General features: G+C 43.4%; 1 protein-coding gene across 2 annotated transcripts in view; it reads right to left on the bottom strand.

The window, feature by feature from the left end:
• The window catches only part of LOC143961905 (neuroligin-2-like), a 361,300-nt gene that overhangs the window by 118,709 nt on the left and 218,802 nt on the right, over positions 1-23,789 (bottom strand). Inside the window, exon 3 of one of the 2 annotated variants that reach the window (XM_077471237.1) lies at positions 19,463-19,519. The exons of the other annotated variant lie outside the window; for it this stretch is intronic. Within the exon in view, the coding sequence (XP_077327363.1) occupies positions 19,463-19,519 (57 nt within the window). The remainder of the gene's footprint in view (positions 1-19,462; positions 19,520-23,789) is intronic. 2 annotated transcript variants of the gene reach the window in all.

The raw sequence follows: 23,789 nt of genomic DNA, 5'->3' as shown, positions 1-23,789 counted from the left end.
TCATCAACGTCACCTTCCCCACCGCTATAAGTAGAGATCTCGGAGTAGGCAGCAACACCGGGGACCAACCTCCTCCTTGGGCTGATCTGGGTACTGTCGTCAGACTGCTGAGTAGCGCTTGTTGCTACCTCCTCTTCCTGATCCAATACCAAGAGTGGCTGCGCATCAGAAATGTCCTCTTGATATGGATCGGAAAATAATTCCAGTGACTCAAGCGGAAGGTATGTGGTGGTGGTGGTGGTGGTCGTGTTGTTGGTGGTAGTGTCTTTGGGGGTGCACATAGCAGAGAGTGAAGAAGAGGGTGCAGATCGAGAGGATGAGGAGGGTGCAGAAGAGTAAGGCTGAGCGAGCCACTCAACCAAGTCTGGTGCATCCTTTAAAGTAATTGAACGCACCTTCTGCAACTTCCCACTTTGGCTCAAGCCTGTTGCTCCTGCCCTACCCCTACCACCCCTGCGGAAGGGCCTGCCTCTTCCTCTGCCTGTCATTTTTTAAATGACCCTGTGACAAAACTCTTAGTCCCTATACCGATGAAGGACTGCTGCAGTATAGGGCAGCAGTCAGCAGTGGTGCACGTCAACCCTATCTATTGTGGACCGATAGCGGTCCTTACAGAACAGCAGACTGTACCGCACTCAAGCCTATGTACCGTAGCACCCTATACCAAGTTACCAGTCCTTATAAGAACTTTTGTGGACCAAGCAGGTTGTGTATTAGTGTTTAGCAGACTGTACGTCAGTCCCTATACCGCTGAAGGACTGCTGCAGTATAGGGCAGCGGTCAGCAGTGGTGCACGTCAACCCTATCTATTGTGGACCGATAGCGGTCCTTACAGAACAGCAGACTGTACCGCACTCAAGCCTATGTACCGTAGCACCCTATACCAAGTTACCAGTCCTTATAAGAACTTTTGTGGAACAAGCAGGTTGTGTGTTAGTGATTAGCAGACTGTACGTCAGTCCCTATACCGCTGAAGGACTGCTGCAGTATAGGTGAGCGGTCAGCAGTGGTGCACGTCAACCCTATCTATTGTGGACCTATAGCGGTCCTTACAGAACAGCAGACTGTACCGCACTCAAGCCTATGTACCGTAGCACCCTATACCAAGTTACCAGTCCTTATAAGAACTTTTGTGGACCAAGCAGGTTGTGTATTAGTGTTTAGCAGACTGTACGTCAGTCCCTATACCGCTGAAGGACTGCTGCAGTATAGGGCAGCGGTCAGCAGTGGTGCACGTCAACCCTATCTATTGTGGACCGATAGCGGTCCTTACAGAACAGCAGACTGTACCGCACTCAAGCCTATGTACCGTAGCACCCTATACCAAGTTACCAGTCCTTATAAGAACTTTTGTGGAACAAGCAGGTTGTGTGTTAGTGATTAGCAGACTGTACGTCAGTCCCTATACCGCTGAAGGACTGCTGCAGTATAGGTGAGCGGTCAGCAGTGGTGCACGTCAACCCTATCTATTGTGGACCTATAGCGGTCCTTACAGAACAGCAGACTGTACCGCACTCAAGCCTATGTACCGTAGCACCCTATACCAAGTTACCAGTCCTTATAAGAACTTTTGTGGACCAAGCAGGTTGTGTATTAGTGTTTAGCAGACTGTACGTCAGTCCCTATACCGCTGAAGGACTGCTGCAGTATAGGGCAGCGGTCAGCAGTGGTGCACGTCAACCCTATCTATTGTGGACCGATAGCGGTCCTTACAGAACAGCAGACTGTACCGCACTCAAGCCTATGTACCGTAGCACCCTATACCAAGTTACCAGTCCTTATAAGAACTTTTGTGGAACAAGTGAGTTGTGAATGTTTAGCAGACTGCAGCAGAAGGGCAGCAGTCAAGTATAATATCCTTTCTATATTTGGAAGAAAGAATATTATACATGTACAAGCCTATTACTGTACCACTGATACCAGTCCTGAAAAGAACCTTTGTGGAACTAATAATAACAGCAAGTCTTTAAAATTACCCTCACTGCCTGACAACACTGCTTCCTTCCTGTCCCTATACAAATTGGCAAAAAAAGAGAACGATTAGTGGTTACTGGAACAGCTCTTTTGTGGACCTTGATAGTAACAGCTAATGATGATGATGATGATGATGATGATGAAAGACTAATCTGGCTGTCCCTGTAGTATACACCGTCCTTTCCCTTTCTCTAAACTAACAAAAGACACTCAGGCTGCTGCAAGAATCAGCAGCACAGCAAACCTATCAACACCTAACACCTATACCAGTCCTGAAAAGAACTTTTGTGTACCAAATAGCTAGTGGTTTATCTCTCCCTACTCCACACAGGAACCTGTCCCTATCGTAACAGAAGAAAGAATGTAAAATGGCCACCGGATCGGGTGTATTTATAGGTTAGGGGGAATGTCCAAGTGTCCATGTGCTGTCATGTCTCAATTGGCTGTCCTGTATCACATGATAAACGTGTCACCAAAGGTTAAAGTTCTTGTATACATTAAACACGTAAGTCCGCCGCGGCGAACGACGGAAAAAGGCGTTCGAACGTGCGGACCGCGAATGTCGGAAATTCGCCGCGAAACGACCGCCGGGCGAAACGTTCGTCCATCACTACCCATAAGGTAATCATACCTGAACAACAGCAGAGAGTCCTTAGGGTCCATTAGAGCCAGAGTCCCTGATTGGCAAATAATCCACCTGAGGTATTACAGAGTCCATATAGTTAGTCCATGTTTGGCAAAGTTCCTTAACGGCGGTAAGCCCAAGATTTATAGTTAAGAGTCCTCATGCTCCCACTCCCTCAGGGAGCCCCGAGTGCCCCCCTCCCCCAGCAGGGGGCACTGTCCAGTAGCATAATGGCCTACATTTTGACAGTGTTTACAGTAGCTCTCTTCTGGGGCACTGAAGGGCCCCTTTTTATGTGGATCTGTGGAAAACTGGTGGGCAAATATAGCCAATCAATCCTTCAGATCCACCACACATCTACATTGTAACAGTTTCACAGGAAAGACAGCAGACTTGACACAGATAACTGCAGAACATGAGGCAACATAGAAAAAAAACATGAACCCTTCTGTAGGCATCTGCCTACACACATGTCCAGGAGAGGGGTGACATTGAGGCTTACAGGAAAATCATAAACACAGAGTAATCTCTACATTTTTACTCCAACTACCAAGCTGGAACACAAACTGGAGGTTATTGGAACTCTGTAACATCAGGCTGAGACGGTAACGGCAAACACAGTGTCTAAAGATGTCTACACCTCGTTGATTCAGAGAACACTTTGCATTCAGAAAATGCCCATCCTGACCGGCCAACCTTTCTTGCTCACAATGCATCAGCCCTGCCACTCAGCTAGGGACCGAGAAGCAAGTGGGGATCAATGAGTTAGCAGTGAAGTAGCAAAGTCTGCTTCAGAGATTTCCAGCTTCCCGGGGGCATCCAGGGGCATCGGCCAGCTATGGTATATACATATTTACATATGGAGCTGGACTAATGTAACCATGTAAAACTATACCATGCCTGGAATTCTTCAGTTATTCCTTTGAGGGCAGTGAGGTTCACATTCTGGACAGAGAGGACAACTGGTCCACAAGAGGTGTGAAAGAGGCCATCTACATCCAACTGGAACAACCATGACAGGAGGCCTTGGACACCATCCGTCTTCCACAAATATTGCAGTGTTAACATATGTACAATGGTGCTTTTACAACAATTTACACCTTCAACCATGTCATTTAAAGGATCACAAGGACTTCCTGACACCAAGGATTGGATTACGTATCTACTGTAGAACAGGGTGATTCCATAACTTTCATAACTTCCATCCAAGTTCCTGGTCAATCAACATCTGCCTTTCTATGGTGATTGTATGAAGGTGTCAGTGCTACCTGTGTGGCTTTAAATGTTGGGGTATCTTCCCGACATTCATTAGAGCTGAAGAAATGATTTTGAGAAGCGACAAAATGCATTCAACATTACAGGACAAGCCCAGTTGATTGTGACCAACTTCTACTAGATAAACCATCACAGCTGCTCCCAAATTCAGATAATTACTCCAATATTTAAATATTTTTTTCCGATACAATCCATGCATCGTATCGACTCACATTATATACTTAAGAATCATATTATTTTTTCAACCCAACCCCCTATACCAGTGATGGCGAACCTTGGTACTCCAGATGTTTTGGAACTACATTTCCCATGATGCTCAACCACACTGCAGGGTCCTTGAGCATCATGGGAAATGTAGTTCCAAAACATCAGGGGTGCCAAGGTTCGCCATCACTGCCCTATACTAATATCTGCTCCATACATTTTATATTTTCCCCAAGCCTAACCTCAATTTAAAAAAAAAACACCCACTTACAACTAGACATACTACTAATCCAGTTCTTACACCAAGTATAAACCCTTTACTGTTTCTCAATCCAAGTCTCACCATATGGGGCTCATTTCTAATACAGGGATAAAACACAATATTTTGCTGCTTATCTTGACTTGGCATCTTTTGCCTACGTACATACCTTTGTGTTGGCATTGAAATGTGTTTACGTTGGCATTTGTCCCAGATTTGTGTGGTAAATTCATTTCTAAAATTGCTGACAATTTTTAAGATGTCAGAAATCAGTTGCAAAATGTTTTCCTATTGTTATTTTTAGCATTCTGAGTCAGAAATTATTCTTTTTAGTGAGAAAAATAAAGAATATTTTGTTTCTATAGGTGAATTTACTGGTAAAAAGCAGTAGTGGCTGGTGTTTTTTTGGGGGGGGGGGCAGCAAACAACCACCCATCCCCCCCGAGTGGCACCCACCCACCCCCGCTGTGTTGGTCCAGTACTTACCCCATTGAGGCTGGTAGCAGGCAGCAGGCAGCGTGGTGCAGCGGCTCCGTGTCCTCTCCTCCATGTTGGCTTCCAGCTCCTCACCTCCTCCTCCAAGACATCCAACAAGATCGCCTGTCCTTTCAGCCAATCCAGTGACCGGTGTCAAAACCCTCTTCCTGATTGGCCAGGACAAGGATCAGTGTTCCAAAAGTGAACATTCATTTTCTGTTGTAACACACCTGGGCGGGATCGGACCTGAGCCTACCTTATATTGAAACCTATTAGAGCCTCTGGCTCTAATCGGTGCTTCAAAAAAAAAGCCCCCCCGCATTGGAATCCATGCGCCGTGGTCCTGAAAGGGGCCAGACGCATGGATAGGGGAGGCGGCGATAGACTGGGTGGGGGCGACACTGTGCACCCTTAATGGACGGGCCGCCCCTGGTAAAAGGACTAAAGTTAGGTGAAACACAAGGTGTGTATTTTAATCCCTGTTAATCCGAGAGCTTCATCATCTCCCATTTTGTCCTGATATCTCACATCTAGCTCCAACATCCCAATCTAATTTCAAACCTAATATAAGTTATTGTCACCTCCTATTATCCTCCATCAGGCCGCCAGGTCCTGTCTTCACACCAATGACTTTGGTCTCAGCATTTTCCTTGAGTGTCTATGACAGGGTTTCTCAACCAGGGTTCCATGAAACCCTAGGATTCCTCCATAGGTTGCTGGGGATCCTTGAGCAATTTCTGCCTCTCAGATAAGTTCCCACTGGCACCATTTATCTTTTTTGCTATCTGTAAGGGGGGAATTCTTCCCAATGACCACAAGTGTAAGGAGCATTCTTCCTACTGCCCTTCACACTAATGTATTATAAGTTGTAGATATAGTAATTTTTAGCAGGGGTTCCCTGATAAGAGAAAGCTATGTCAAGGGTTCCCCTGTGTTGAAAAGGTTGAGAAAGGCTGGTCTATGTGTTCTATTCTAAGCCCTTGTACACATGGTCGGACATTCCGACGGAAAATGTCCGATCGGACCGTGTTGTCGGATAATCCGACCGTGTGTGGGCTCCATCGGACTGTTCCTGTTGGAATATCCGACCGACAAAGTTTTAGAGCTGGGCTATAAAATTTTACGACAACATGGTCCGATCGGACTTTGTCCGATAGTTTATAGAGAATTCTGATCGGACAAAGTGCCATGCATGCTCAGATCAAATTCCTAGACCAAAGCTATTGGCTACTAGCCTGAACGTAGTCCCGTCTTAACAAAATAACGGATTGTCCGACAACTTTGTCCGACCGTGTGTATGCAACACAAGTTTCGGACAAAATCCGTCAGACAAAATCTGATGGATTTTGTTGTCGGAATGTCCGACCGTGTGTACAAGGTAGGGATGAGCCGAACACCCCCCTGTTCGGTTCGCACCAGAACCTGCGAACAGACCTAAACTTCGTGTGAACTTTAGAACCCTATTAAAGTCTATGGGACTCCAATGTTCACAATCTAAAGTGCTAATTTTAAAGGGTAATATGCAAGTTACTGTCCTAAAAAGTGTTTGGGGACCTGGGTCCTGCCCCAGGGGACATGGATCAATGCAAAAAAAAGTTTTAAAAATGGCAGTTTTTTCAGGAGCAGTGATTTTAATAATGATTAAAGTGAAACAATAAAAGTGTAATATTCCTTTAAATTTCATAGCTGGGGGGTGTCTATAGTATGCCTGTGAAGGGGCGCATGTTTCTGGTGCTTAGAACTGTCCCTGCACAAAGTGTCATTTGTGCAGGAAAAAAAGTCTTTTAAAATCACTTGCGGCTAAATTGTCGGCTCCCCGTAATACAGAGAACACTCAATGAGTGTTCTCTGTATTAGCCGACAATTCATTCATTCATTGATAAAAAAAAAAGCGTGGGGGTTCCCCTAAATTCAATAACCAGGCCCTTCAGGTCTGACATGGATATTAAGGGGAACCCCGTGCCAAATTTAAAAAAAAATTGACGTGGGGGTCCCCCTAAATATCCATACCAGACCCTTCAGGTCTGATATGGATATTAAGGAGAACCCCGCATCAAATTTAAAAAAAAATTGAAGTGGGGGTCCCCCTAAAAATCCATACCAGACCCTTTATCCGAGCACGCAACCTGGCAGGCCGCAGGAAAAGAGGGGGGTACGAGAGAGCGGCCCCCCCCTCCCTCCTGAACTGTACCAGGCCACATACTCTCAACATTGGGAGGATGCTTTGGGGGTCTGTGACCCCTCAAAGCACCTTGTCCCCATGTTGATGAGGACAAGGGCCTCATCCTCACAACCCTGGCCGTTGGTTGTGAGGGTCTGCGGGCGGGGGGCTTATCAGAATCTGGAAGCCCCCTTTAACAAGGGGACCCCCAGATCCCGCCCCCCCCTGTTTGAAATGGTACGGGGGTACAAAAGTACCCCTACCATTTCACAAAGAAAGTGTCAAAATGGTTAAATAAGACAAACACACTTTTGAAAAATTCCTTTATTAAAAAAAAAAAAAAAAAAAGATTCCAGCGGTGCTAATCCACTCTTGCTATCCAGCGACGGATCTCCGGGGTCCAGCGATGGATAATCATATCCAGCGACGGGGGATCTCTCAGTCCAGCGCTGTCCATACATCCTTCTTCTGTCTTCACTGCGGAGAATGTGGAGATCCCAGCGCTGACGTTTCTTATATTAGGAGGGCGGGGCCACTCGTCACCTGACCCCGCCCCCTCTGACGCTAGTGAAGGGAGCCAGGGGTTCCCCAGTGACGTATGGGTGACCCCGCCCCCTCTGATGTAACGGAAACCTGCGTTACATCAGAGGGGGCGGGGTCACCCACACGTCACTGGGGAACCCCTGGCTTCCCTCTCCAGCGTCAGAGGGGCGGGGTCAGGTGACGGGTGGCCCCGCCCTCCTAATATAAGAAACGTCAGCGCTGGGATCTCCGCAGTCTCCGCAGTGGAGACAGAAGAAGGATGTATGGACAGCGCTGGACTCAGAGATCCCCCGTCGCTGGATATGATCATCCATCGCTGGACCCCGGAGATCCGTCGCTGGATAGCAAGAGTGGATTAGCACTGCTGGAATCTTTTTTTTATTTTTAATAAAGGAATTTTTCAAAAGTGTGTTTGTCTTATTTAACCATTTTGACACTTTCTTTGTGAAATGGTAGTGGTACTTTTGTACCCCCTTAACATTTCAAACAGGGGGGGGCGGGATCTGGGGGTCCCCTTGTTAAAGGGGGCTTCCAGATTCTGATAAGCCCCCCACCCGCAGACCCTCACAACCAACGGCCAGGGTTGTGAGGATGAGGCCCTTGTCCTCATCAACATGGGGACAAGGTGCTTTGAGGGGTCACAGACCCCCAAAGCATCCTCCCAATGTTGAGGGTATGTGGCCTGGGACGGTTCAGGAGGGAGGGGGGGCCGCTCTCTCGTCCCCCCTCTTTTTCTGCGGCCTGCCAGGTTGTGTGCTCGGATAAAGGGTCTGATATGGATTTTTAGGGGGACCCCCACGTCAATTTTTTTTTAAAATTTTATGCGGGGTTCCCCTTAATATCCATATCAGACCTGAAGGGTCTGGTATTATTATTATTATTATTATTCAGGATTTATATAGCGCCAACAGTTTGCGCAGCGCTTTACAATATGAGGGCAGACAGTACACTTACAATACAAATCAATACAGGAGGGATCAGAGGGCCCTGCTCGTTAGAGCTTACAATCTAGAAGGGAGGGTCAAGTTGAAACAAAAGGTAATAACTGTGGGGGATGAGCTGATGGAGAAAATGAAAATACAATTAGGTGTGGGTGGGGTAGGCTTCTCTGAAGAGAAGTGTTTTCAGGGATCGTCTAAAAGCTAATAAAGTAGGAGATAAGCGGACAGATTGGGGTAAGGCATTCCATAGGATTGGGGAGGCTTTGGAAAAGTCCTGGAGGCGAGTATGGGAGGAGGTGATGAGGGAGCTAGAGAGCAGGAGGTCTTGAGAGGAACGAAGAGGACGAGTAGGTTGGTATTTAGAGACTAAGCTAGTGATGTAGCTGGGGGCAGAGTTGTGGATGGCTTTGTATGTAATTGTTAGTATTTTGAATTTAATTCTTTGGTTGAGCGGAAGCCAGTGGAGGGATTGACAGAGAGGAGTAGCAGACACCGAGCGATTGGTAAGGTGGATGAGTCTGGCAGCGGCATTCATAATGGATTGAAGAGGTGATAGACTATGTAGAGGTAAGCCAATGAGAAGGGAGTTGCAGTAATCAAGGCGAGAGATGACAAGCGAGTGAATTAAGAGCTTTGTTGTCTCATTGGTTAGAAAGGGGCGTATTTTGGCGATGTTGCGGAGGTTGAGGCGGCAGGATTTGGACAGTGATTGGATGTGTTGCTTGAAGGAGAGTTCCGAGTCCAGGACTACACCTAGAACCTTGGCATGAGGGGATGGGCTTATGGTTGTGCCATCAATTTTGACAGTGAGATCAGGGGAAGGGGCATATGGGGGAGGAAAAATTATAAGTTCGGTTTTGGATAGATTGATTTTGAGGAAGTGGTGTGACATCCAGACTGATATATCTGATAGTAAATTAGTGATACGTGAGGAGACAGAGGGAGTGAGCTGAGGGGTAGAGAAATAGATTTGGGTGTCGTCAGCATAGAGGTGGTATTGGAAGCCGTGGGAGGCTATCAGTTGACCCAGGGAGGAGGTATAGATTGAAAATAGGAGTGGTCCAAGTACAGAACCTTGGGGGACCCCAACAGAGAAAGGAAGAGGGGAGGAGGAAGTAGAGTTGTAAGAAACGCTAAAGGTGCGGTTGGATAAGTAGGAAGAGAACCATCGTAGAGTACGGTCACGGAGACCAAAGGTGTGGAGTTTTTTGAGAAGGAGGGGGTGGTCAACCGTATCAAAGGCAGCAGAGAGGTCCAGGAGGAGGAGTACAGAATAATGTCGTTTGGTTTTGGCCGTTAGTAGATCGTTAGTTAGTTTTAGGAGAGCAGTTTCTGTGGAGTGTTGAGGACGAAATCCAGACTGAAGGGGATCAAGAAGGCTATTATCAGCGAGGTGGTCACTCAGTCGGTTGTAGACCAGACGTTCGAGTAGTTTGGATAAAAAGGGGAGCAAGGAGATGGGGCGTAGGTTGTTTGGATTGGATGGGTCCAGTGAGGGTTTTTTAAGTATGGGTTTGACAAGTGCATGTTTTAGAGAGGTATGGATATTTAGGGGGCCCCCCACGTCATTTTTTTTTAAATTTGACACGGGGTTCCCCTTAATATCCATGTCAGACCTGAAGGGCCTGGTAATTGAATTTAGGGGAACCCCCACGCTTTTTTTTTTTTTTTTTTATCAATGAATGAATGAATTGTCGGCTAATACAGAGAACACTCATTGAGTGTTCTCTGTATTACGGGGAGCCGACAATTTAGCCGCAAGTGATTTTAAAAGACTTTTTTTCCTGCACAAATGACACTTTGTGCAGGGACAGTTCTAAGCACCAGAAACATGCGCCCCTTCACAGGCATACTATAGATACCCCCCAGCTACGAAATTTAAAGGAATATTACACTTTTATTGTTTCACTTTAATCATTATTAAAATCACTGCTCCTGAAAAAACTGCAGTTTTAAAAACTTTTTTTTGCATTGATCCATGTCCCCTGGGGCAGGACCCGGGTCCCCAAACACTTTTTAGGACAGTAACCTGCATATTACCCTTTAAAATGAGCACTTTAGATTTCTCCCATAGACTTGTATAGGGTGTTCCGGCTTTTCGAATTTGCTGCGAACAGCCCAAATTGTTCACTGTTCGCTGAACAGGTGAACAGGCAATGTTCGAGTAGAACATGAGTTTGACTCAAACTCGAAGCTCATCCCTAGTACAAGGGCTTAGACATGTATCATCAGAACTATACATGTGATAACCTTATGTATAAGTCTGGCTCTGAGCACTAGGGCAGGGCCAAAACAGAAAGTTTTTTCCTTGTCTTGTATTATAATCCTGGTGGCTACTCTGGTATAAAAAGCAGAAGGTTTTTTGGTTCCTCTTGTTCACCTGGCTGTGATACATGCCTCAATCTGCAGCCTGTGATACAGCCTTATCTAAACTGCACCTGTCCTTTCCTCAGTTGCCTTTCGTCTTGTAAGCTGTCACCAGTAAGGCAACTCAACCACATCATTGGGAATGTCTGAGAGAATGCCATATGTATTGCAATTTGTGGCAAAGCCTAGGCATACCTTAGACTCCACTCCATGGGTGACCCTATTCCTATCAATGGTGACACCATCCAGCTCTCAACGCTTTGGACCTAACTCCTAACCTGTTCTCTGATTGCCAAATATCCCCTTAAATCCTGCCTCTATTCCTCACTCAACCACATTCTTCTTGCCAACACCTGAAATCTATTACAAGCCCTCAATTAGACTCCCATGCCAACACTTAGCCCTTGTACACACGATCGGAGATTACGACAACCAAATCCATCGGATTTTGTCCGACGGATTTTGTCCGAAACTGTTGCATACACACGGTCGGACGAAGTTGTCGGGAAATCCGATCGTTCAGAACGTGATGACGTTATTTTGTTACGACGGGACTACGTTCAGGCTAGTAGCCAATAGCTTTGGTCTAGGAATTTGATCTGAGCATGCGTGGCACTTTTGTCCGATCAGAATTCTCTATAAACGACAGGACAAAGTCCGATCGGACCATGTTGACGGAAAATTTTATAGCCCAGCTCTAAAACTTTGTCGGTCGGATATTCAGACGAAAACAGTCCGATGGAGCCCAGGCTAGTAGCCAATAGCTTTGATGTAGGAATTTGATCTGAGCATGCGTGGTACTTTGTCCGATCGGAATTCTCTACACATGATCGGAGTATGTCCGATCGGAGCAGTTTGTCGGAAAATATTTCCGGCAAGTTGGAAAATTTGGTCCGACGGATATTCCGACGGAAACAGTCCGATGCATACCACACACAGTCGGAATATCCAACAAAACGCTCCGATCAGACACATTCCGACGGAATCTCCGACCGTGCGTACAAGGGCTTACAGTACATCCCCTTATTTTGTTATAATATAAAATATGTAGCATATTATAAGCAGAGCAAAATCCTGAAACCCCACCCAGTTTTCTAAGCTAATTCAATTGATGATGGATTACCAGAACCTACTTCTATGACCTTTCTCCTCCTCAGAAAACTACTTTCAAATTTCCATGTATTGACTTATTCCTTCTCCTACACCTTACACTAAGTCCCTGCCGTTATTCGGGAGTGCTCTACCTTTTTTTAGTCAAATTATCTACTAAAAATAGTTGCTTCTGGATTTCCCCTTCAACTCCACTATGGCCGTTCCTATGACCCTGCTGCAAAAGGAAGAGGGTTGGGTGCTGGGACAGAAAACCAGCTCTGTAAAAAACATTTGCCACTATGGAAACAACAAGTGCAAAACCTCTTTAAGCTCACTTCTTCAGGGAATTACAAAGTATTCTCTAGTCATCTGTTACCTCAACTATCTTTCCAGCCCATCTGCTGTGTACATTGCTTTGATCAGTCTTCAAATGCAGACCCACAGTTATGGTGTCCCAAATAACCTGATCTCTCCTTGATTTGAAAGCCAAATGGGATGCTCAGGAAAGGGCTACACTAGGAGCAATAAAGGGTTCTCTTAATGTTGGAAGCACTCACAACCACTCACATTTTCCTATTTGTCACAAATCACTACTTGACGTGATCAGTCCTTCTCTGTTTTCAAGGAATGATCAACATTTCTTCTTGACTCACAGTTTGCATGAAGGCCCACAGAGCTGTTTTCGAACAGACAGATAACGTCATATCTGTCTTTTTGAAGGCATCTACTTCTCTATGGTTATCCTTGTTGACTAGTCCTACAGTATGCCTATATACTACCATCTGAAGCTTATTTGTTATAGAATCCAAAGTGTATGTACAGGCATTTATTTTAGTTATGGAAAGTGTTGGTAGGAGTTTTTGCTGTTTGTATATACGCTGCGAAGAGTTGTTCCCTTTTTGTCCTGGTGTCCCTTATCACCAAGACAGAATAAAAGGGTGTAGGTAGGTGCAGTCTGTACTCCCCACTGCAGGTGGCGCTTGACCGAAGTGGCAATGCAGAAGAGGAAGGAAGTTGTGAGGAACTTGGTTCTTGTATGACTTCCTGCAGTCACAATGAGACAGCTGTCCGATTGGACGCTGGTCCCCCATGTGACTCTAGCAGCCATCTGGGTTCAGGCCATTTAAGACTCTGGCTCCCGGGTTTGGTGCGCTTTATGCGAGTGGCTAGCATAGGGACAAGATCCCCTTCTGGCAGCGACAGTGCTTAGAGGTATGGAAAGGTTCCAGAGGAATAGAGACAGTGCAGGGACTATATCTACCTCTCTTCAGGAAGCCTCCACTTTGGGTGTGGACTGGCCAGGGCGTTCCTAGTTGCAGAAGAGAGTCGGCATCTCTTAAGTATATAGATCGCTGTGAGCCCTTGTACACACGGTCGGAGATTCCGACAGAATGTGTCCGATCGGACCGTTTTGTCGGATAATCCGACTGTGTGTGGTCCATCGGACTGTTTCCATCGGAGTATCCGACGGACCAAGTTTTCCAACTTGTCGGTAAAATTTTCCGATAACATGATCCGATCGGACCTTGTCCGATCATGTGTAGAGAATTCCGATCGGACAAAGTGCCACGCATGCTCAGATCAAATTCCTACACCAAAACTATTGGCTACTAGCCTGAACGTATTCCCTTCGTAACGAAATTACGTCATCACGTTCTAAACGATCGGATTTTCCGACAACTTTGTCCAACCGTGTGTATGCAACAGTTTCGGACAAAATCCGTCGGACGAAATCCGACAGACAAAATCCGACGGATTTGGTTGTCGGAATGTCCGATCGTGTGTACAAGGGCTGACAGTTCGTAAGAGGCTCCAGACAGTTGTAACTACCCGCTGTTCCTGAATAAGTTGTGTTAAACCTTTCTATAAAATGTTTGTTGCTTGACTTGGACTCTGTGTGTTTCCTGCCCCTCCACACCACACTGCACCTTGCTCTCAAGGGGAAGTCCAAAAATTTTGAGTTGTCGGTAATAGATGAGGAAAAATCCGCCATTGGGACATCTGTTCCTTTGACAACTTGAAGATAGGAATTCTATTCTTTTTGGGGAGAATTTCTCTATGATCCTATTGTACAGTATCTCTCCAGGACAGGAAGTGGAGGCAAATCCCAGGCAGCGGAAAATAGCCAGAGAGGGGTTTTAATCCTTCCCGACACCCAAAATCTTGCACTTTACATAAACTTTAATAATATCTGCACCCATATGCTCCCCTACAAACTATAACTTAGCACTTACAGGTATAGTAGCTGCATGGCATATTCATACTGGCCTCTACAATTAAGCCGCAAAAAGGCAAAACGCACCTGAGGAGTTCTCTACGGGTGGAGAACAGGAGTGGAAGCCATCTTTAACCCATCTCATCTCATTCACATTTATGGAACAGGGAGTCAGTGTCTGTGTGCACACGGCCACCATTTTGTTGATAGCATATTTTTAGTTACTGAGTACGCCTAAACTTCTATTATATATTGTGGGATATTTACGGCTTGCTTTTCCATCTTAGAATTTAATATGCCCTATGTATCATCCTCTGATACCTATTCCATTGCAAGCACCAGCAAACTGGATCCTCAGACCCCTGGTTTCCCATTTCCTCCTTTATTGGACATTTTTTTTTTACTTTCTTTTTTTTATTGAGACTGTATATCATAGACAGAAAATAATAAGGTACAACATTCCAAAATTTGAGAACGAGGTAGCATATGCACCAAGAAAACAATAGACAATGGATAGCAATGTTCAAAAGAAATTTCCATAAGGCCAGGCACGATCCAAAAAGAATAGGCTAATCAGGCTAAATGTACATATCAAATACATGACAGCTGCACAGCAAAGAAAACAATCATGTCTAGAAAATTATCGACCCATAATGGCCTATTACTGTAAATAGCTGATGAGATCCATGGTAGAAAGACTGGTACTTTCTTGGACATTTTAGCTTCAGTCTGCTTGATATTCACCTTCTTGTCATCTTTTTTTTTTACTTCTGTAAATTCAAATGTTCTCTTTTGCAACTTGAATCATCTCAACAAGCACTAAAATATAATTAGAGCCCTCTCCTCTCCTTCTTTACTCCTTGATTAAGAGGTTAGGAGGCAAAATTCCATCTTTGCAGGCAGGTGAAGGATGGGTTAATTGCACAATGTTCTGTGGGGCTGTGGTAGAAGTGGGGGGGTTAATAGGAGGGCTGTGTGGCATTTTCTCAGCAAACTTCCTGATAGTGAAATATGGTCATGGTAGTGGAACATAACTAAGGTAGACCATTCTGATTAGAAAGCAATCAGATGTACAAAGACAATTCAATATCACAAAATCTTCTAGCCGAGCCCATTCCTACATAAACATGCTCATATCTTCTGATTATGTACGTTTACATGAGTTTATTGGGTTTGATTGGGCCTATGAGTTGATTGGGTTTCATAGACCAAATTAACTACTTGCGTCATATATCTCTTTGATGACAAAAACTAGCTTACCACGCGCCCCCCCTTCTCCATCTCCAACCAACTACTGCAACCATTATGAAGCCAAGAAAGTAGGTTTGATGCAACCCTTAATAAAGTGATTGAGATATAGCCATGACAGTGAAAAGATACTAGGCTTGGTGATAAGCAGTTTTCCTGAACTTGGATTTTCACCTAGCTTTCTTGCGACCTCTCATCAGGAAAGCCCACTCTCCATTCCAAAGACAGGATCCCTCCCAAACACATGGAAATTTAGTCAAGGTAGTGGAACATAACTAAGGTGGACTTTTCAATTAGAAGGCAGTCAGATACACACTCAATATCACCAAATCTTCTAGCCAAGTCCATTTTCACGTAAACATGTTTATATCTTCTGATCATGCATGCTTACATGAGATTATTGGGGTTGATTGGGCCTATGAGTTGACTGGGTTTCATAGACTAAATGAACTACTTGCGTCATATATATCTTTGATGACAAAAACTAGCTTACCCCACCCTTTCTCCATCTCTAAGCAACTGCTGCAACCATTATGAAGCAGAGAAAGTAGGTTTGATGCAACCCTTAATGAAATGGTTTAAATATGGCGATAAGTAGATTTCCTGAACTGCGATTTGCACCTAGATTTCTGGTGACCTCTGATCAGGAAAGCCCACTCTTCATTCCAAGCCCAGGATCCCTCCCTGACACATGGAAATGTAGTCAAGGTAGTGGAACATAACTAAGGTGGACCATTCCGATAAGAAGGCAGTCAGATTTACAAAGACAACACAACATCATCAAATCTTCGAATTGAGCGCATTCGCACATAAACATGCTCAAATCTTCTGATCATGTACGTATACATGGGTTTTTTTGTTTGATTTTTTTACCTCAAAAACGTTTAATTGAGAAAAAACATGAAAACATTTTCAGGTTCCAGAGTAAATACAACATATATAACCAGGAACAAGATCCAACTTTCAACAATGTCACATCATCTCATATTGACATAACCACCATTCTGGCACTACACAATGAGTCTGCAATGGAAACCCAAGACAACATAGCAGTGGGGAAAAGTGCATTTCAGGAGAGAGTGAAGAGATTGGTTAACAATAGTCTATCCAAAATTAAATCTACAGGGATAGCCCCATTGTGTCCAACCAAGAGGACCATAGTTTATCATATTTGCTAGGGCACCCTCTACGCTGGTAAATGTACAGTATTTTACAAGACGTAGCGCATCGCCCATTTGGGTGATCCACTCTTTTAGCGAGGGTGGGTCAGCTGATTACCAATGTCTAAGAATGGGTTTGCGGGCTTGAAAGAGTGTTCCGGCTATTGCTTGTTTACAGAGATCTTTCACCTGAAGATCGTTCACATGAGTTTATATTTGAGGAAGAGCTGACCTCCCACCGAAAAAAACCCAAACTGGTCATCACGTTCTTTCATTTCGCTTAGCCAAGGATGTCTGCTTATACCACACATATACCGCAGACACCCCAACTACCATCTGGGGCTGCCAGGTTTTGGATACCAGTTAATGTTCCATACAGTAAATACTGGATACACCCAGATGTATGGTTGGGTTTCATAGACCACATGAACTACTTACTTTATTTATCTCTTTGATAATGCAAGCTAGCTTACCGCCCCTCTTATCCATCTCCGACCAGCTACTGTAACCATTATGAAGCCGAGAAAGTAGGTTTGATGCAACCTTTAATAAAGTGATTGAAATATAGCCATGACAGTGAAAAGATACTGGGCTTGGTGATAAGCAGTTTTCCTGAACTGGGATTTGCACCTAGCTTTCTGGTGATCCCTGATCAGGAAACCTACTCTACATTCCAAGCACAGGATCTCTCCCAGACACAGAGAAATATAGTCAAGCTAATGGAAAATAACTAAGGTGGACCATTCTGATTAGAAGGCAGTCAGATGCATACAGACAATTCAACATTACCAAATCTTATCACATAAACATGTTCATATCCTCTGCTCTGCTGATGAGGAAGAGCTGACCTCTCACCAAAAAAAAAAAAAAAAAACTGGTCATCACGGTTTTTCTTTTACCTGAACCAAGGATGTCTTATTATGCCACACATATACCGCAGACACCCCAACCACCATCCGGGGCTGCTAGGTTTTGGATACCAGTTAGTGTACCATACAATAATACTGGATACACCCAGAAGTATGGTTGGGTTTTTATAGACTCCATGAACTACTTGCGTCGTTTATCTTTTTGATGACACAAGCTAGCTTACCACGCCTCTTATCCATCTCCGACCAACTACTACAACCATTATGAAGCCGAGAAAGTAGGTTCGATGCAACCCTTATTTAAGTGATTGAGATATAGCCATGGCAATGAAAAGATACTGGGCTTACGCTAAGAAATTTGGATTTGCACCTAGTTTTCTGGTGACCCCTGATTGGCAAAGCCCACTCTCCATTCCAAATACAGGATTCCTCCAAGACACATGGAAATATAGTCAAGGTAGTGGAACATAACCAAGGTGGACCATTCCGATTGAAAGGCAGTCAGATGCACACAGACAATTCAACATCACCAAATCTTGTAGCCGAGTCCATTCTCACATAAACATGTTCATACCCTCTGATCATCTGCTTTCTGGTGACCACTGATCAGATAGCTCACTCTCCATCCTGAAGTCAGGATCCCTCCCAAACACATGGAGAACCATATAAGAGTTCAGCTTTTTTTTTTTTTTAGAAACAGAGCAACCAGGGGATTGTTCTATATAAAAGTGCTATATCCCACTGGATCCTGTTAATAAAGGTCCATGTGTTAGGTCCATGTGTTAGGTCCATGTGTTAGGGGTGGGGAGCCTACCTTTCAAAAGATCCCTTTATGGGTCCGTATTTCACATATTGCCCTGTGAAGAACATGTAGGACTTAACCCACCAAATCACCAGCAGAGCTATTTTGCAAAATTTTGCTACTCACTCTGTATGAGCTTAGGTGGTTTGAGAAGCTGAACCAGTCGGCATCTACTGAGAACATATATATATATATATATATATATATATATATATATATATATATATATATATATATATATATATATATTTTTTTTTTTATGTGGATTAACCCTTTTCTGTTTATCCAAACTACGATTGACCAGCACTGGATCTACTGCTTTACAGGGAGATAAAAATATACATTCCAAGCTCTATATTAGTGGGGGCAGTAGAAACACGAGAAAGCAAAATAGGATCTTTGTGGGTTCAATAAATCTTTATTGATCACAGCAACAATCACATATACAGCCAACACATTTCAGGGGCTCATCAGTCTTCCTTCATCATGGCTTGTATTAGAAGAAGAAATACATATAGAGCTGGACAAGAGTGGGTTTCATGCTGGGAAATGTCCATTTATGGAATAATTTCGGTCAGTGGTCTAACAAACTGGAACAAACCAATTCCTTGCCTAATTATTCCCTTAAAACCCATTTTATGGCCCAACTCTGTATATATTTCTTCTACCGCTACCAAGGCTGATGAAGGAGGACCAAGGAGCCCCTGAAACATGTTGGCTCTTTATGTGGTTCTTACTGTGACCAATAAGTACTTTCTGGACCTACAAGATGCTGTGGTGCTCACGTCTTTCTACTGCACCTACTATATGCCAAGGAGAACCTACCAGGACCCATTGATTTCTAGGGAGCTGCCTTGGTTCTGAACACAGTTTTTCAAATTTAGATCCAACATTTATATATGTACACACAATATATAAGTGCAGCACATTAATAAGTGGATGTTCAGGTGGTCTGGAGAAGCAATGCTCTGTAGGACTCAGGTGGTAAGTCTGGTGGTTCCTGAAAAGAAAACTACAAACACTTTACCGTGTTACTGTTTGACCTCCTTTCCCAAGTCACACTTGCATACCACAACACAACTGTGATCGATAAAACGTCAATTTAGAAAAAAAAAAGAGCATCCTAAAGCAAATACATAGACACAGAGATTCAATTCACCAAGAAAAAAATCATACATCATGCAAAATGCCCCAAAAAAAAAAGAAGAGAAAGAAGAAAAATGTAATCAAGAAAAGACTTTGAGATCTACCTTCGTCTGGAGTGTGCTGAGATTTTCTGGATTCCTCCCGAGATTTGGAAAGGGGACCTGGAGGTCAAGGCGAAAAAAATATATATATATAAAAAAAGAAAAAAAAAAGAAAAAATAATATAAAAAAAAGAAAAGAAAAAAAAAAAGATAAAAAAAAGAACCGAGGGAGAGAGAGAAAGGGGGAAAGAGAGAAAGAAAAAAAATAGATTCAAGAAAATGTCATAAAAAACAATTTTTTTTTTAAACATTTTTTTTTTTTAAATACAAAAAAGAAAAAGCAAGTTCAGAAAATACAGTTACAAAGGTGGGGGGGTTGGGACGTTGAAGTAGGTTACTTTTTAGAAACCTGTTTTGTAAAAACAAAACAAAAAACCTCATTCTGAGGAATAATGACATAAAAATGGATTGTCTTCCCTTCAATAAGAAAAGCTTTATTAATAGTTCATAACACTTGAAGACAAGTATGTTCAACTACTCCCTTAAAACTAGTTCTTATGAGAAATAATAATACAAGAATCGTATTATTCTCCTCATATTATGTATCTTTAAATTATTTCCCATTTTGACCACCTAACCTTTCCAGTTCTTACTGCCTGCTTTAACTCCTCTCTATACCCACCCACTAATGGGCTAGATGACTCTACACTATAGCCCCTCCCATTTTTCATTGTAGCCCCTCCTTCAACCCCATCAACTTTACCCCATATTGTTTGCCTATGATACTTTGTATTATAATCTAAATCTCTTCCAATCACTTCTTCCAAATCTATATAGCTTCTCCCACTACTCCTATTGTTTCCTCCCATCAAAATATATAGTCTTGTCCTACACAGCTCCTATTTGAAGGAGTTCTCCATCCATACTATAAAAAAAAAAAAAGATTGATATGGTTTTAGCTATTCCTTACTTGATCTAAACCTAAAAAAAGTTTGGCCTTTCACCTACAACAAATGAAATTGAGTTATTGATGTTGGGTGAAAGGCCCAATACAGTGAAGTTTCTCCAGTCTCTCCTCCCCTCTCTGCTTCCAAATGTAATGACTGCCTTGTGTCAAAGTGAAACCAAAGGGGGGTGACACTAAGTCCTGCAAGTGACAATATATATATATATATATGTCATGGAGAGGAGAAAAGCTAAGGAAGTTAAAAGTTTTGGATCTGGCCTACATGCCTGAAGATGTAACTACAGTAAATTTAGCTGGCTCTCATCACCCCATGCCCAAATCTAAGTTTTTGTGCTGTCTGTGTCCCATTGGGGAGATTTCCATCCTGTCTTGGAGAGGAAATGAGAGGAAATCTCTACAAAGTGAACAGAATTTCCAACTTGGGCAGGTGTCTTAGGAACATTTTGCCCCAGTTGGATGATTTTTCCCTCAACTTTTTTTTTAAATAAAATTTGGGATTCTCCCATTACTTGCAGTCCTGGTGACAAAGGCCACTATGAATAATAAAAAGGGTAAATCTCCCCTGAAGGCATAGGGTACCCTGAAAGATGATCTAACCCTACTCTATTCCATCCAAAACCCCCAAAAATGTATTGACATACACTTTACCATAACCTCTCCTACAACTCCATGACCTGCCTCCTTACAGTTCTCTATCATGGACAAGTATGCAAAAATTGAGATCTTCAAAAGAAAAATGGACCATTTACATACTGAAACCAGATGAGTTTATTCTCACATAATTAAATTGCCAGTATTGTCTAAAGACGTTCTGTTGCAGAAAATATTTCTGTTTTGTGCACTTTGCCAATCTGTCTCATCCAAATGTCCTTCTTGGACTTCTTATTTTTCTATGTCACCCCTGAAAAAGGCCACTGGCCAAGATGAGGAGCAAAGTCATGGTGGGGCCTAGCAATGTGCATGCAGAATGTACACCACCCTTTCTTAACCTGGTTTCCTCCAGAGGATGCTAGGGGTTCCATGAAGAATGAGCAATTTCTGCCTCTTGGATAAGTTCCCACTGACATCATTGATCTTATTTAGCTATTTGTAAGAGGAGGATTCATCCCACTGACCACAGATGTAAGGAGCATTTTGTCCCCCTGACCATTAATGTACAATGAGCTGTAGATATAGTAATTATTAGCAGGGATTCCCTAAGCCAGGAGATTATTTCAAGGGTTTGTCCATGTAAAAAGTTGAGAAAGGCTGGTGCAAATGGTCTCTCAACATCTGTCATTCTCATTCTTCCCCACCACTCTATCTTGTCCGTTTCCTGGACCTTCCTTATTTTTAAGGAACCTCATTCCACCTATCTGTCCAAGATACGTCGGTCGGACACAAACACACTAGGTCTCATGACTGAAGGCATTTTAACCTGTAAGTGATTGAGCCAATCATCCTTATAGTCCAATGGAAGCGATATAGGTAATTGGCACAGGTGCCAAAGACCCATACTGTTTGACAGACAGTATGGCAGTCTTCCTCAAGCTTTACCCCAGAAGAACCTGCATTATTTCCTAAGTGTACATAATATAACTGGGTACTAACAATTATAGGTAAATTTGATCCGGAGAAAATCCGATACCTCTTGGGGGATCAGGAAGGAATTTTTCCCCTGCTTTAGCAAATTGGATCATGCTCCGCTGGGGTTTTTTGCCTTCCTCTGGATCAACTGTGGGTATAGAATTGGGTATATGGGATTGTATGATATTATTATTTTTTTTTTTTGTGGTTGAACTAGATGGACTTGTGTCTTTTTTCAACCTAACTATGTAACCTTCAAAATATGTTCAGGTCTTGGGAAAGCCTTGCTAAATCCAGTTCACTGGTGGTTAGTAGGAAGATTGCCCCTTACAACAGTGGTCAGAATGCTACTATTACAAACAGATAATAAGATCTTTGGGGTTATGCAGCTATGCAGACACCATCAGATGGGAGGTCAATCAATCGGAGCTAAAGGAATCCCTAGCAACCTCTAGATAAACCCTAGGGTTCCATAGAACCCTTGCTGAGAAAGGCTGCAATATGGGGCAGAATAACTACATACTGTATGCCTAATGTTTCTTTCAACTGCACTTTTTGTCCTTATGTTGGACATAGGAATGGCTATCTGTTGGGCCAAAAAGCTGGTGACCCATACACTGCTCACTTATTGGCAACCTTTGCCTGATGATTGATGTATGGACCTTTTGTCCTTTCTGTCCAATGTCCTGTAAGATTGAGTTCACACCATGAACTTATGCCTTAACGCATGTTGATTCAGCACTTGTTGACCTGCATTAATGCATGTTGCATTGCATTGGAATTTCACCCAATGGAATGAATGCCAAAATGCACGTCAAGGTACCAAAAGAGCAGCACACAGGATTCTTTTTCACAATGAACTGCAACACAACACATTGGTGCGTACATTTGCTATGGAGAGCAATGTAGTGTAGGTTGTCCATACCTGTTTGTCCCACTTTAAATAGTATGGAAATTCTTAGAATGGGAACAAGCCCCAATGGTCATATTTGTTTTTTCCCCGTTTGTAGAAACTTCCTGTACTTTGTCTGAATCTGACTCCCGTTATCTGTTTCGGTCTCACCTCTGTAGGTCTCTGTCTGGTATATGAGGGCTGAAAGTAATGCAAAAGTGTGCATAACTTTTTTTATTAACTTACATAAGTCCTTCAAATTTCACATGTTGGTAGAATAACTCTTCCTCTATAGTGACTCTTCTTTTTTCTTGCAAGTAAATAATGGATTCCTGGCAGAAGCAACATGCTGTCATTAAGCTCTTGATGAAGGAGGGGTGCAGGCTGTCCAAACATCCACAGAAGGCTACAAAATGTTTAAGGAGATGACACCATTGGCTAGAGCAATCTCTTGTCATTGGTGCCTCTTGTGGTAAACATTCTTTAGCCGTCTGTGGATGTTGGACAGCCTGCACCCATCCTTCATCAAGAACTTAATGACCATTGACAAAGGATGGGTGCAGGCTGTACAACCTCCACAGAAAGCTACAGAATATTTATGGAGATGACACATTAACAAGAGCAATGTCTTGTCATTGGTGACTCCAGTCATAAACATTCCAAAGCCTTCCATGGATGTTGGATAGCCTGCACCCGTCCTTTGTCAAGTACTTAATGACCCTTGAGGAACAATGGGTACAAGCTTTCCAACTTCCACAGAAGGCTACAGAATGTTTATGGAGATGACACCATTGACAAGAGCTATGTCTTGTCATTGGTGACTATTCTCATAAATGTTCCATAGCCTTCTGTGGATGTTGGACAGCCTGCACCCCTCCTTAATCAAGAACTCCATGACTCTTGACGAAGGATGGGTGCAGGCTTTCCAACCTCCACAAAAGGCTACAGAATGTTTATGGAGATGA

The sequence above is a fragment of the Lithobates pipiens genome, unplaced genomic scaffold (genome assembly GCF_037356315.1).
Source record: "Lithobates pipiens isolate NorthernLeopardFrog02 unplaced genomic scaffold, aLitPip1_a1.2 Scaffold_8, whole genome shotgun sequence".
In the NCBI taxonomy this organism is placed as follows: domain Eukaryota; kingdom Metazoa; phylum Chordata; class Amphibia; order Anura; family Ranidae; genus Lithobates; species Lithobates pipiens.
The sequence above is the reverse complement of the archived record's forward strand: the minus strand, read 5'-3'. Positions and strand labels throughout refer to the sequence as shown.